Source organism: Microplitis mediator, chromosome 5 (genome assembly GCF_029852145.1).
Source record: "Microplitis mediator isolate UGA2020A chromosome 5, iyMicMedi2.1, whole genome shotgun sequence".
In the NCBI taxonomy this organism is placed as follows: Eukaryota; Metazoa; Arthropoda; class Insecta; order Hymenoptera; family Braconidae; genus Microplitis; species Microplitis mediator.
In genome coordinates this window covers 19,524,346-19,540,203 of record NC_079973.1, presented here as the reverse complement: position 1 = coordinate 19,540,203, position 15,858 = coordinate 19,524,346, and the positions used below count along the sequence as shown (strand labels likewise).

Sequence of the window (15,858 nt, the reverse complement as noted above, 5' to 3'; positions counted from 1 at the left end):
AATTACCATCCTTGATAGTAAATATTATCATCCTCCCTGATAGTCAAGTTAGCGAGAAACTGGCGTGAAACTTACAGCCGCAACTAGACACTAAGTTGGCCGCAAAAGTTGATACTTCCAAAGTTGATAGACACTTTCTGAGAAAGTTAGTGGCAAAAGTTGGAAATTCAATAAGTTGACGGTAAGTTGCCTTCAATTTTCTCAGAAACCTGCATTTCACTTGCGGCTCCATACTGGCGTGAACTTTCTCAGAAAGTTGGCGGTAACTTGTAGCCAAAAGTTGCAAATGCTAAAGTTGTCGACAGCTTGTCGTCAAGTTGGTCGCAAACTAATGAATACCAACTTTTGGACGAGACACCCTGGCTATCAGGGCTGATAGTAAATATAACCATCCTGATAGTAACTGTTACCATCCTGATATTATTAATTCCCCTGATAGCCAAGTTGGCCGCAAAAGTTGGCATTTTCATAAGTTGACGGCAACTTTCCGAGAAACTTGTCAACTTTCCGCTCGTGTAACTGTTGCCGACAAGTTGCTCAGAAACTTGGTAACAGGTTGCGGCAGTAGATTACCAAGTTTCTGAGCAACTTGTAGCCAACTTGTAGTCAACAGTTTCACAAGCTGAAAGTTGTCGACAACTTGTCGTCAAGTTGTTCTAAAAACAGGTACACCAATTTTCTGATCAGAGACTCTGGCTATCAGGGTCTATTAAAAAAATTATAACACTAACTATTTTTGCACTGAAAAACTTTTCAATCATTGTAGATGATTGGAATTAAAAATTTAGCATGATAAACACAATTACTTAATTTTCTCCGTCCAGAGAGCAAATGAATTATTTTTCACAAGTTGATAAAATGCATTGCCCACTAAAAACACTCCGTGATTGTAAAAAATATGGAAAAAAGAGATGATAACAGATAGCTAATAATGAGGTATGAAATAGAAAAAGAAAAGATGCCCAGGGGAAACATAGTCTGAAAAAGTTTAGAATAGTTTGTTAGAAATATATGGAAAATATTTACCCAAGAAAATAGGGGCTTAAATTGCTTGCAATGTAATTTGAAATATGTAAAGTACAAAAAAACTGAAGAAAACGAAATTTATACAGTTAAGATTGTAACAAAAATAATCTAATTTATATGAGATTAAAAATTTCCAATAGAATAGTTTCTTATAAAAAGAAAATACAATATTTATATAAGTTATTTTTTCCCTCTGTGTAATTTAAACTTATACTAATAATTATAAGTATACAAATAATTATACTTATAAAACTTATACTTATAATTAATAATTAATCATCATCATACGAATAGTTTTTTTCTTTTTTATTTAGGAAAGTATAAAAAATTTTATAAAAAATAATTTATATTATTGGTATAAAAATTATTTAATCGATTTATCTTGTTATTAAATGATTAGATTTTCAATTTAATACTTTATGTATTGTTAATAGATATGATAGTGAGTGTATTATCATATATTATGATAATTTAATAAGTCACTATAATTGTTAAATTATTGTTAAAACGGTGGATCATTTTGTTCATAGTTAAAAGGTACTTTAAATATCATGTAGAATAAATTGTACTGTCGGATATCTTAATAATAATATTATGAGTAAACAATCTAGTTATTGACTCTAACTGTGTTGTAGTTTTTGACTTTCAGATTTTTAAAAATAATTTTACTTTTAAGGGCATTCTTAGACAGTGACCCCTACTTTTTAAAAATATGCAATGACTTCCAACTGTCATAGCCGTATTAAAATTTTATTAATTAATTAAAAAAAATTAAACCTTAATTGAACAAAGGACAATTTCGCCGAGATATAAATTTTGGCCTACAAAATTAAAAAATTTCAATTATAAAATTGACATGAAGATTTTACTGAAATTTTTTACGAGTGTGAATGCAGCAGCCATCAGACAGATTTTAAATTATAAAAAAATAGAGTAAATAATTTTTAAAAAGATATTTATAAAAAATGCACTTACTAATTTCAAAATTTTTTAAATTCGAATTTTTTTTAAATTTTATTTTATCAATTATTTACTCTATTTATTAATAATTTTAAATTTGTCTGATATCTGCTACATTCACACTCATAATTTTTTTCAACAAATTTCGTTTAATTCTTAACTGATATCAACTGTAAGTAACTTTTTTTAAAATCTATATCTCAGCGAAATTGCAAATACACAAAAAAATTTTCGGAGTGAACGCGGGTTGAATTCGGAGTGGATTAATATTTATTTATTTAATCGCCTCGGAGTTAAATTTATTCCGAAGGGGAATTTATTTGAATATTAAAACTCCGAATCGGAGTGAATGCGGATTGAAATAAAATCCAAATTCCTCCGAAATCACTCCACTGAAATGACGAACTCCCGATTCACTCCTTATGCAAAGTGTTTTTTTTTACTCCGAAATTCGGAGTGACGGAGCGAATCCCGGATTGAAATAAAATTCGTGATCACTCCGAATTCACTCCCGATTTTTTCGGTACGTTGTCTTTTTTTCAATGAATACTTAAATTTTTTTTTAATTAATTAATAAAATTTCGATACGCTTATGACAGTTGAGTCATTGAAAATTTGTGGGGGCAGTTTGAGAATGTCCATAATAAGTTAACTATTTTAAAAATATTTTGTGATGTTTATTAATAATAATTAAATCTTGAAAGTCTATACTACAATATTCCGAACGATGAACATGAAAAAAAAATGCCCAAATACAAGTAACAAATAAATTATAATAAAAATCGAGCGAGAATAGAACAGCCCCGCTTTCGCGCTCGAGGTGTGCAATACTACTTAATAATTGAGCAATATAATAAATAATTAAAACAACAAAATACGAGCCAATAACTAGGACTGCTATCAGTAAATACATTCTTAAAATTGACCTTTAAATTTCAACTGTTTTTAAATTAAATCTACTTAAAATAATTATCTAATCTAATGCCTTTTTTTATTCGAACCGTAAATTAGTTTCGATAAATTTTTTCAGTATGAAAAACTTAGTAATAAAAGGTCTTATGTTTACTATTTATTATCTAAGCTACTTAACTCTGATTACAAATGGCAACGTATGAATTTTCTTATTAAATTTTAAAATGAGGTGACCAAGTCTTTAATACAGATTCATAAATTAATACTTATGTTTTTTTAAACAATTTTTTTTTTTGTAAATTAAGATAGAAAAAAAAAGTCGGTATTTTTTTACGGTTTAATTATTTAATTATGATAATTATATTTAATAAAAATCACCTCATTTTATGATAATTTAGAAATATAATTTTACATATTAATTTTAAAAATAATTATCTTCAAATTAAACATAAAAAACTTACAAGACCTAGCATCGACATTTAAACAAAAACAAAAATGTCACAATTATCATTTAAAGTCAGTAATTAACAATTTTAATAAATTTAATTAATTATTTTTGATTATCGATCAGTATCTTTTTCAGTGGAAGAGTCGCGTTTAAAAAACTTAAGTAAAGAAACCGCGGGACTTTTGATTCGATTTTCCGTAGACCTCGATCTCGATCTAGTTTTTTTTCTCCCCGGCGTCGTTTCTTGACCACTACTATTGTTATTATTATTATTATTATTGTTGTTATGAATATTACTAGTATTTACATTCGAGGAATTAATATTAATGGAATTATTTTCTATCTGCGATAAAAATCTTTCATATCTCGTCTGACGTATTTTCGTCAGCCAATCAACGTTCTCTTTGCTTTTGATCGGCGATCTGTGAATAAGATGCGGGGCCGTGCCATCAATAACAAAGTTCGGTAAATTCATCGTAGGTGAGAACAATATTTGCCTTTGATCAAGTGAAGTAGACGGCCCCGGTTGTGGTTCCAGACATTTATTTGTACTAATACTCACGGTGTCTCTCGTACTCGTGGGACTGAATAATCTCCTGGCACCTCTCATTTCCATGTTAGCACGTTTACATGGCTGTTCATTCTCACGTATCGGCGATAATATTGTTTTGAATTTATTATTTTCTGTATAATAATTTGACATTGACATTTGAGAGTATTTTCTCTTAGCAGAACTACCTGGTGTCATAATATCCGGCGATTCTATATTACTGTGATCAGCGTCACTGCCGTTGGATGCTAAATAAAAAAATTATTTTAAATAAAAAAATTGATATTTTTGTTTTTGAGACTGCGACTAATCACGCGGTGATTATAAAACTGCAGTAAAAATAATCATAATGATTTTACATCAAGGGAAGATGCTAAAATAATTTCACTTAAATCGTGTCCCTAATATCAAAAAGGCATATAGGGTAGAAGTATCGTTTTTGCCCACCTTAGGGCCAGTTTTGGCCACTTAAAAATTTTAAATAAACTAATTTGTAAAATACGCAATGACATATTTAATTTTTTAAATGTGTTCGAAGATACTTTTATCTCTTTATTACAATAAAATTTTTTTTAACACGTTTTCATTAATTAAAATAAAGTATCAACTGTCCAAAAAGGGAGCAGTGGCTACAAATGGTACTTCTACCCTACATTTTTTTAAATTCACCTATCGCTTATGTACCTGAAGACCAGAATATTTTTCGTGCAGCGAAAGTAAAAAAAATTTATGTAATTTGACTGGTTAAGGGGCAGTTCCGGGGTTGGAGTGGCCTAAGATTTTTAGCTGACATACCAGCATCTAAACATTTCGGAAATCTAGTCATCCAGTAGAATTTTTACTTTCAAATTTTTTTTTTCATTGCGTGAAAAACGTTCCGATCTTCGGGTACATGAAAAATTTCCATTTTTTTTACTTCAATTACCCAAGTAGCACAGAGACAACTTCAAGATGTCTTTTAAACGGGTAAGACAAATTTTTTTTGTCTCAAAGTCACTTTTTTTGGTATAAATACGACATGAAAATGTTGGTTCCAGAGACAGAGAAAATTTGTGTTGTTTTTCCTGTCTTATGTCAATTAAAAAGTTATTTAGAAGACTTACTTTACCACTATTGGTAATTTGCTTTTTATCGTCACTTGTGTTAAGTCTTTTAAGTAGACATTTGTTCGGTGACATAAATTTCTGATCGTTTTGTCAACATGATGCGTTATCGATATGTCAAAAAGTAGCCTAAAAACTGATATCTTATAGATGTGACAAAGGCAAGTGTGCTACTTGGGTACTTCCATTAGTGTATTTAAATTTGAATTCGCGGGTTTAATTTTATGGTGATTTACTTTTTTTTATGTCTCTTTTTGGCATTCATAATCATTGTGCGTAAAAGCAAAAATACTTATTGCACACCTCAAGCGCAAAAGCGCTGGTGTGCTTTATGATCGCTCTAAATTTTTTGACTCATTCACTCACATTTAATTTATATTCATAGATATTTTTGATTTTAATTTTTTTTGCTATCAAAATATTCATTTCAAATTATTTCTAAGCGATTGAGCAAAAAAAAATATTTATATGTCTTTTTAGCTCTAACAGTAGATTTATATACAACATATACCTTTTTGGCATCAGGGACTCGAAATATAAAATGCCAGAAGAGAAAAAAATTTTTCTGCCCTCCGGCCGGAAAGTGGCAACTTTCGGGCCGCTGCCCTAAACGAAGTTGCAACTTTCCGGCTTCGTCGAGCAGAAAAATAGTATACGCACCTTGGCCAGTAAAAAAGAAAGCCTCAGACCACGTGTTTGTCAGCCTCGGCTTCGCCTCGGCCAACAATTACATGTGCTCTGAGACTTTTCTTGTTTTACTGGCCTAGGTATGTAATATACTATTTATTTTAATTATTTTCGTATTATTTTTATGGTTATTTTTCCTGCAGTTATTTTGTAGCTAACGAAACTTAAATAAATAAATAATGTACGTACCGTAAGCAATATCTGAGTCAGGTGAACAAATGAACCGTGATTTTCTGAGTCCTGAAAGTGTTGGTGTTGATTCAAGTTTTGATTGTTGCGGATGCATTGCTATGGGAATGGGTGATGCACGTCCCTGTATTTCAATTTCATCATTGTCACCTTTTTCCTCTAAGCCAACTCTCCAAATCCTATGAAATCCATCATCACAAGCAGTTGCAATAACTGGTTCACCGTAAGGTTTCCAAGCAACTGACGTAACTTCATCAGTATGTCCACATAATTTGAAAATAGGACCACCAGGTTTACTTGTTTTCCATATATATGCGTGTTCGTCAGTCGAACCACTCAATAAATATTTACCATCCGGACTTAAACAACTTTTAACAAAATATGTACAATTTTGATGTCCATAGTACTCGGCCATGGGGTTTTGATTATAAGATGATAAATTGTATGAGTAAATAATATTGTCCATACAATTTACGTAGAGTATTAGACTTGATGGACATACTGCTAATGATGTGAAGCCATTTCTTGTACCACCGCCTTTATATTTAAATACATGTTTAGGTATTGGTTCTTTTTTGTGTATCGTGTAGTGTTTTCTCATGTCCCATATCTTTATAATACCATCACCGGCACCGCACGATATCAAAGTATTGTTATCTTGAAACGCAAGTCCTGTAATACTCTGAGCACGATCCCCGCTTACAAGTGAACGTCTGCGATGTCGAGATCTGCTATTATTATTATTTGTTGTTGCTACTCTAGTGATACCGTGGGCATTATAAATACCGCTGTCTGGCTTTGGATTATCATGCGGATGCTTAGCGCGTATGTCCCAAAAAAATATGTTACCGTCGCGAGCACCAGATACAAATACTGATTTATCTTCTGGACGAAATATCGCTGTTTTGACACAACGATCGTGACAATTAAATGTATTTAATAGTGTTATTTTTTCTTCATCTACGTCCCATAATTTTATTGAATGATCGCCGGATGCTGTTATCAGTTTCATTTCACCGGGCATCCAATTTATGTCAAATATTGCGTTATAATGTGCCTGTAATTATTATGATAATTTATAAATATATATTATGTTTAATTATAATTATCTGTAGTAGGGTAAGAGCACCAATACCCAGCCACTTCATTTTAAATTATATCTATATATATTTTGAGCCAATATTAAAATTTATGACCGGCTGGCTAGTGGTTAGAGGCTGGGTACTGGTGCTCTTACCCTATGCAACTACAAATTGTTTAATAAAATAAATAAAATAGGAATAAGTTTAGTTTCTCGGATAGTAGGTGTTAAAATTAAAATTTGTTCTCTATTTTTGTACAACGTTTCGTCGGTCTCCCGATTTTTTCAAGTACTGGAAAGACAATAGTATTTGTGTGACAAGGCATGAAACAAAAAAATTTCAGAAGTTGGCTGCCCGAGCAGTAGACGCAGTCTGACATCACCCGCAATTTTAAATCGTGTTTCATCTTGAGTTATACACTAGATTTTTTATGATTTCCTGCATTAAAACTTAAAGTTTTAGTGTCAGCAGTCAGTCAGAAACAAGTTCATTCAAGACCAATTGTGTCATCAGCTATTAGCGTAAGCGTAATATGCCATTTGCTATACTTCTGCTATAATTAAGCAGAAGTATAAATGGGTTCCATGACAACTGATCCCCGACAAGTGATTACACAATTGATCCCAGACTAGATCCAACTGACAACTGATCTTTTAATTCATCAGATGTCGGTGGGATCAATTGGTAGGGATCACTTGTCGCGATATAAAATTGTTGGGATCAGTTGACAGTACACCAAATATAGATGCAGGTATGACAGCCCAAAATTTTAGACCCCCCCCCCCCCAAAACTCCGGAACTACTCCTCAAGTCGCCCTTACGCAGCCAAATTAGATAAATTTTTTTCATTTTAGTTGCGCGAAAAACGTTCTGATCTTCAGGTACATAACTATAAATACTATTTATTATTCACACTAACTTTTATAAAACTCAATCACAAAGTCAAAACTGACATTTACGTAAAGAAAATGAATGGTCTGAAATTACTATTAAACAAATGACAAGTATCAGAGTTTAAATTGCAAAAGCTTTCAGTCAACGGACAGAAACTGGTATCATAAAAAAATTAATAATTAACATGTATATAAATATATATCTATATACATAAATTAAAATAACTAGTAAAAATGTTAATTGTTAACTGGAATTCATACTAGTTCAGACACACAAATTAACCACAGTTTAGAATAATTCATATACATGTTAATTATTAATTCTTATCTTTCTAGAACTAGAAAAAATCAGGAAACCGATAAAACGTTGTACAAAAGTTGTGAATAAACGTTAATTATAACACTTACTATCCCAGAAACTGACAACTTATTCCTATTATATATAAAAAATGAACATGAATCGTAATATTTCCATGTACCCAAGGATCGGAACGTTTTCCACAGAACGAAAATAAAAAAACAAAATGAAAAGTATGAAATCAACTGGATCTAGATTTCTGAAATATTTCGCACGCGTCAAAAATTCCAGGCCATCTCCAACTATCTCTCAAGCAGTCAAATTACATAAATCTTTTTTATTTTCGTCACGCGAAAAACGTTCTGATCTTTAGGTAAATATAATTTTAATGAGTGTGAATGTAGCAGACATCAGACACATTTAAAATTATAAATAAATAGAAAAAATAATTACTAAAATAAAATTTAAAAAAATGCGCGTTTAAAAAATTAAAAAATTAATAAGTGCATTTTTTACAAATATTATTTTTTCAATTATTTACTCTACACAGTAAAAAGAATTCGTCAAAATCAACACACACCGTGTGTGAAACGAACGTTTTACACTTATTTATAAGTTACTTTAACACGTTGTGTGTTAAAAAAAGTTACACACGTATACGTTAAAAATAAAAATTTTTCAAGAATTCTTTTGTGATGGTCGACATTATTTTCAACATATTTTGTGTGTTGATTTGATAGTAACATATAAAAAGTGTTACTTTCAAATAAAATGACATTTTTGTGTGTTAAAAAATCAATCGATTGCGACAGTTCAAGCAAGATAAATACTGTGTTAAATTGACACACAAAAGTGTTAAAAATTCAACACTCAGAATTTTAACACACGTTTTTTTTACACTTTGACAATTCGTTTTTTTCTGTGTATGTATTTGTAATTTTAAATTTGTCTGATGTCTGCTACATTCACACTCATATAATTTTAACATAAAAATAAATAAAAATTTTACAGTAGTTCCTTCCATTGATAGATGAGGTTCTTCTGATTTAACAGTAGTATCTTGCAATGCAATTCTACCATCTTCAGATGCCAGGGCCAGTGTATCTTCCCATCCAGCACTTGTAGAAAATTTACACGCAAATATCAATGGGTCTCGTGTAAAATCATGAGGATTATCTGGATTTACAGATACGCCACGATAAACGTCACAATAATAACATTTCAAACGTCTTATCGCAATGTCATAGTCTAATTGTGTTGCTGTAAAATTTTAAATATTAAATAAATAATAATAATTCAATAGAATAAAGAAAAAGTTTATTAATAAAATATTTAATTTTTATAAATGACAGTACATCAACAAATATATTTTGATAATTAATAATTACTTTAAAAATACTAGAATTATAATAAATAAATTGTAAATAATATAAATAAATGGTAAATAATATAAATTAGTTTATAGTAAAATGTAACCTAAAAGTTATAGAAGTACTTAAAGTATTTTAAAATTTAAAATATGAAGGTTAATAATTACCAAATCCAGCGAATCGACGTTCCAATGAATTAACAATATTGCTCATTATTATTATTTATATAAAAACTTTAATCAACAATTTTTATAACGTATTTTTAATATAGATTTTATTTATAAAATTTCAATAACAATTAAGTCGCGTGTTACGCGGGAACCTGTCACTTTTCCCGCAAACATACGACTACATTGAACAAGTTTGATATTATTGAACTTAAATATATTCTTGTATATTATTGTTACTGTTATAAATTTTAATTAATGTAATACTTGATATTTATTAAAATTAATTTAATGGTTTTTATTTATAATGTCTAACGTTTATATTAAATGACACATGTATACAGTAGTCTAAAGGTTCATTTTCATGGACGACATGTAAAAGCTATAAATTTTATGAGTGTGAGCCCTAATGGTCACTTTAGCTTGAAATTGACAGTAATTTGACATTGACATTGCCTGAAATTTGCTGTCCGAATTTCTCGACAGTTTGACAGCAAAAGTTGGAACGAAAAATTTGCGGTTAATTTTACCTCGATTTAAAGGTAACTTTTCACTAGAAAAAAAAGTCGCTAATGTTCATTCATGAGTGTAAATGTAGCAGAGATATTAAATTTTTGAATTACATTTATAAAAATTGAACAATTAAATGGATAAAATAAAAAAAATGCATGTACTAATTTTAGAATTTTCTAAAAGCCCATTTTTAAAAATTTTTTTTTGTTAAAAAAATTTATTTTTTTATTTTAAAATTTAAAAAATTGTCAGATGTCCGCAAACTTTACTGTCATTGTTCATTCTTACCATTACAGAATGTAAGCAAATTGATACATAAAAATGTCTACAATTTGACGGTAAAAAAATACTTAACAATTTTTCAAGTCAAATTAACAATAAATTGATATGAAAATTTGCCTGAAAATTGACAACTTTTTTTTAGTCAACTTTTGAAGTGAATTTGCATTCTAATTCGGATAGTAAGTTTATGTTAAATTGTACAGCAAGTTGTATACAAATTGTTGTCAAAATGGGAAAAATCCGAAGTTAACAGACATTCGACGAAAAATTCAAGGATACTTTTATAAAGTAAACTTTTGTTGTAGCAAACTTTGCTATTAGGGACACTTGGCTTTATGACATCTATAAGATGACAGTTTTGAAGATATTTTTTTTTACCTATCGGTAAGGCGCCAAAATGTCGACAAAACAATCAGAAATAAATTTATTTCACCAAAAAAATATCTGCTTAAAAGACTTTACACAAGTGACAACGAAAAGTAAATTACCAATAATGATCAAATAAGTCACCCAAGTAACACACAGATAACTTTGAGATGTCTTTTAAAAAGATAAGACAAATTTTATTTTTGTCTCAAAGTCACCTTTTGAACTTCCCGCCATAAAAATTGAAAATTAACAAAAAAAAGGGAAGTTATTGGTTTCGGTCCGGTTTTCGAAAATCGAATTTTCATCAGATTTTGACCTTTTGAGGTCATAGGAAGCTATTCCGACTATTTTCGGATGGATGTCCGCTTGTGTGTGTGTATGTGTGTAAACTAAGTTTTGTCGTACGATATCTTTGGAACGAATCAGCCGATTTGAAGGTTCTTGGTGGCAATCGAAAGGGCTTATCAACATTTTTTGACGTCGAAGAGCTCAAAAATTTGACAATCAAAACGTTTTTTAACTTTCTGAGCTCAAAAAAAGCGAGAAGTTTTTGGGTTGGCCCACAGGGTCAACCGTTTTTAAAAAAATCGATTAAGAAAATCCATGACTATCATAAAAGACGTTTGCGCGAATTGGAGTTGAGGAAATTGATAGTCAGTAGACAAATTGTGGAAGTAATTAGCACCCGAATAAATTTTTGCTAAAGACAAACAGTTTCAGTTTAATAGCAAAAAACAAAATTAGGAAATTAAATGAGTCCACAACTTCGACTCAAGTCAAAAAATTAATAAGAAAAATTTATGATACAGTAAAAAAAATATATCATGCAGAAAGTCACTTACCACACCGAGAAATATCCAGAGCAGCAGACAATTCTTTCAATTTCTAGAACAACAAAAAAAATCAATTAAAATTATTAATTTTTTTAAATAAAGGAAGAATTTTAGATGATTTTTTTCATTGAATTAAAAAAATATTTACTTCGGCGAACGTATTTCTCCACTTCCAGCATCCGGAACCAGCACAAGAGATTCATTATGATCGCAATCAATAAATTAATTTTACTCCAATTAATCTCTCACTGAAGTTTATTTTCTTCTCTAAGTATTTTTGCACCAACTGAAAATTTCATAAAAAATAATTAATAAGAAACAAATAATGAACTTTTAGTCCTGCGTAAAATATTATGATCCTGAAGTTAAAAGGCAATTAACAATTTTCAGATTTTTTTTCAATAAATGAATTACAAAAAAAAAAAAAATTGAAAATGTACGTATACAAAAAATTTCAAAAGCTATAGGTGCAATTTTTGAAAAATTTTTCAATTTTTAAGTTATCGTCATTGAAAAAAATCAAAAAATTATTAGACGTTGGCTAACTTGAGTATCATAAAATATTTCGAACAATTGGAAATAATTTTTATTCAATTTGTTAGAATGTGACAATAAAAATAAAATTTTAATTAATTACCGAAAACATCAGTGAAGAAAATGATGATGAAGATCATTAGAACAAGTAAATACTCAACATATCCGATATATATTATCGATGTTGAATATTTAGTCATTCGTATCAATGAATAGCAACAAACTTGATGACTTGATGACTTATGAAACTGTCCAGACATACATTATTTGCTATGTACTTAAATAAATGATGAAAAATAATTAAATGATGAGTTTTTACTGAGACAAAGAGGTTAAAAAATTGACGTCAACTTCTCAACCGCCTTCTGCTTGCGGTCGTTCTTTTGACGGTGACTTTCATAAGCTGTGGCGCTAAGGTTTAGTTTCAGAATTTGAATTATTTTCTTAGCGGCTATTTTTATTTCCAACAATTGAAGCTCAGTTAAAAAAAATCTTTGTTTAGATTTTAAAAAAAATAATTTTAATACCAAGGCCTGAAAAATAATTATAATTTTACGATAAATTTAAGAAAATAATTATTTTTAAAAATCTATGATCGATATTTAGTAAATTAAATTTTATTATTAAAACAAAAAAAAATATCAATTCCGTTCTCGACTACAGTTTTAAATTAATAATCTCGTCCGTCATATTAACTTGTCTTATATTTAATAATAAGAGAAAATTTGAATAATTGACTCAATTGATTTTGAACAAAAATTATAAAATATCTAAATAAATTTAAAAACTACTCACTTTGCCGCCATTTTACTGCTTTTTTATCAGCGACGAGCACTTGAACAAATTGATAAAATTCACTGAATATATAAAATTTATGCAACTGATTGACCAAAAAACTCAAACTTTCACTTAAAAACAATAATATTAATTATTCTTAGACATTCAATTACTTTTATTCTTGCATTTAAATTATTTAACACGAACCCAGCCCACACAGGCAGGAAAAAAAGCCAACACTGAATTTCATTAATTTAAAAACTCACATTCACTGATACACTTCATTTAGTGTCTCATAATAAGTTTTGTTTACTAATTAATTTATATTAACTAATTAGAGTTATAAGAATTGAATATTATAATAAATAAACTAATTCTTTCACTGAGATTCAGTCGCGAACGATAACGACAGCGTCAGCTCGGACATTGACTGAGCTTAGGGTTTCTGCGCATGTCCGTTCCAACTTTCACCATCGCAGCGCCTTTAGCTTGGCGACAAAAATAATTATTCTTAAAAATCTAAGATTGATATTTAGTAAATTGGATTTTTTTTATTTAAAAAAAAAAATATTAAGTAAACTACAGATAAATTAAATTAAATGAATAAATTAATGGAGCTTAGATGAGAGATGTTTGTTTACGACGGCGGCTTCTGGAACTACGAAGCTAACATTCGAAATTTAAAAGTTTAAAATTAGCGCGTTGTGAACTTTAAGGCGCTGTGGTGGCGACGGTTGAAACGGACATGCGCAGAAGCCCTAATCTCAGTCAATGTCCGAGCTGATCGCTGTCGTTGTCGTTCGCGGCTGAATCCTAGCGAAATAATTAGTTTATTTATTATAATATTCAATTCTTATATCTCTAATTAGTTAATATAAATTATTTAGTGACCAAAACATATTCTGAGACAATAAATGAAGTGTGTCAGTGCATGTGAGTTTTTAAATTAATTAAATTCAGTGTTGGCTTTTTTTCCTGTCAGTGTGCGCTGGGTTCGTTGTTGAAATTTAAATGCAAGAGTAAAAGTAGTTAAATGTCTAAGAATAATTAAAATTACTTTTTTTAAGTGAACGTTTGAGTTTTGTGATCAATCAGTTGCATAAATTTTATACATTCAGTGAATTTTATCAACTTGTTCGAGTAATCGTCGCTGACAAGGGGTGCATTCGAATATGCTCTAGCTCTAGCTCCAGCCAAACGTTACCATATAGCAAGAGCTAGAGCTAGAGTATTTCCAAATACATCCTAATTAATATAATTATTGATACAAATAATTTTTAATAAAATCAGTGCTAGTGTAAAGTGTTGCTGATGGCTGATGCTGAAATCTTCCTGGTTCCTGAGCAAAATCATCTGGCATCGTCTGGCGGGAAATAGCAGTTAAGTGACGTTTTTTTAGCTGCAATACACTTGGAGCAATTTAACTTAAATCTCCAAGTGTATCAGGACACCCTTCTGCATATTATTTCCCCGCCAAGGTTTGTTCAAACACTTGCTTGTTTTTTTTTTTTAATATTTTAAATATTTTTCTATCATATTCTGCCGCCAATTGATTTTAACGTGCGAATTTCAATTTTTCTCCAGTTTCTAATAATTTATTCTTCAAATATTTAATTTTACTGCGCAAGTAATGAGAATAAGTAATAAAAATAAAAAATTTCGAGTATATTCAGTCAAGTGTTTTAAGTGGACATTTTTTCGGTAACATAAATTTCTAATGTACCTGAAGATCGGAACGTTTTTCGCGCAACGAAATGAAAAAAACTTGTGATTTGACTGCTTTAGGGGTAATTGCGGGTGACTGAAATTTTCGGCTGACATCCATAATTAAACAACTGAATTCGATCGAATTAAACAGAATTAAATTTTTAATTCTACTTCATTGGGATAAATTCTGTTGATTTGGTACCTAACTTAAAAATGAATTCTGTCTAATTCGGCAGGAAAACCAGAATTTGTCCAAATTAAAACGAATTTGAATAATTCTATTTGGTTTTATTCTGATTAATTCGAAAATAATTCTCTAATTTCTGGTTCTGAATCCGAATTAAACTGAATTATGACGAATTTGAAATTTTCAAATCGGTTTTATTCTGTTTAATCCAAATTTTCAATTCAGTTGAATTCTGTTTTGCAGAATTCGACAGAATATAACAGAATTAAAATTTTTAGTTGTCAGAAGGAAAATTATTTTCTCAGTGTTAATTTTAAATAAATAAATAAGGACAAGTTTTCGAACCGCAATATTAATTTAAATCCGGTTTGAAAAACTGCCCCTAAATTTACCCTAATAACACAGTTTGCTATAACAAAAGTTTTCTTTACAAAAGTTTCCTTGAATTTTTCGTCAAATGTCCGTCAACTTCGGACTTTTCCGGCTTTGACAACAATTTGTATACAACTTGCTGTATAATTTGACGTTAATTCACTACCCGAATTAGAATGCAAATTCACTTCAAAAGTTGACTAGAAAAAAGTTGTCGTCAATTTTCAGGCAAATTTTCATATCAATTTATTGTTAATTTGACTTGAAAAATTAAGTACTTTTTTACCGTCAAATTGTAGACATTTTTATGTATTAATTTGCTTACTTTCTGTAACGGTAAGAATGAACATTATCGATTTTATTTTTCTCGTAAAAAGGTATCTCCAAATTGAGGAAAAATTAATGATCCTGAAGTTAGCAGACAATTAAAAATTTTATGATTTTATTCTAAACAATTAAGTATGAAGAAAAACAAAACTAAAAAAATGCACATGTAGAAAATTAAAAAGACTATAAGTGCAATTTTTTTAAATTTATCGTTTTTTAAAAAATCCAAAAATTATTAGACGTCGGCTAACTTCAGTATCATAAAAATTAAC

General features: G+C 29.6%; 1 protein-coding gene across 1 annotated transcript; it reads right to left on the bottom strand.

Annotated features, from left to right (window-relative positions):
* Window positions 1–1,420: 1,420 nt before the first annotated feature.
* On the bottom strand, window positions 1,421–9,985 carry LOC130668207 (protein lethal(2)denticleless). Its single transcript, XM_057470374.1, has 4 exons — window positions 9,686–9,985; window positions 9,158–9,408; window positions 5,876–6,932; window positions 1,421–4,144 (listed from the first exon to the last, which is right to left on the bottom strand). The coding sequence occupies exons 1-4, from the start codon at window positions 9,729–9,731 to the stop codon at window positions 3,459–3,461; spliced, it is 2,040 nt and encodes a 679-aa protein (XP_057326357.1). The 5' UTR covers window positions 9,732–9,985; the 3' UTR covers window positions 1,421–3,458.
* Between the last annotated feature and the right edge of the window lie 5,873 nt (window positions 9,986–15,858).

What these genes read in the sequence shown, in the direction of transcription:
- LOC130668207 (XM_057470374.1), bottom strand. Translation starts at nt 9,731, where the DNA reads ATGAGCAATATTGTTAATTCATTGGAACGTCGATTCGCTGGATTTG. An exon ending in TATCAATGGAAGGAACTACT is followed by an intron (nt 6,933 to 9,157) that starts GTAAAATTTTTA and finishes TAATAATTACAG; the next exon opens with GCACATTATAACGCAATATT. An exon ending in TGACTCAGATATTGCTTACG is followed by an intron (nt 4,145 to 5,875) that starts GTACGTACATTA and finishes TTTTTTATTTAG; the next exon opens with CATCCAACGGCAGTGACGCT.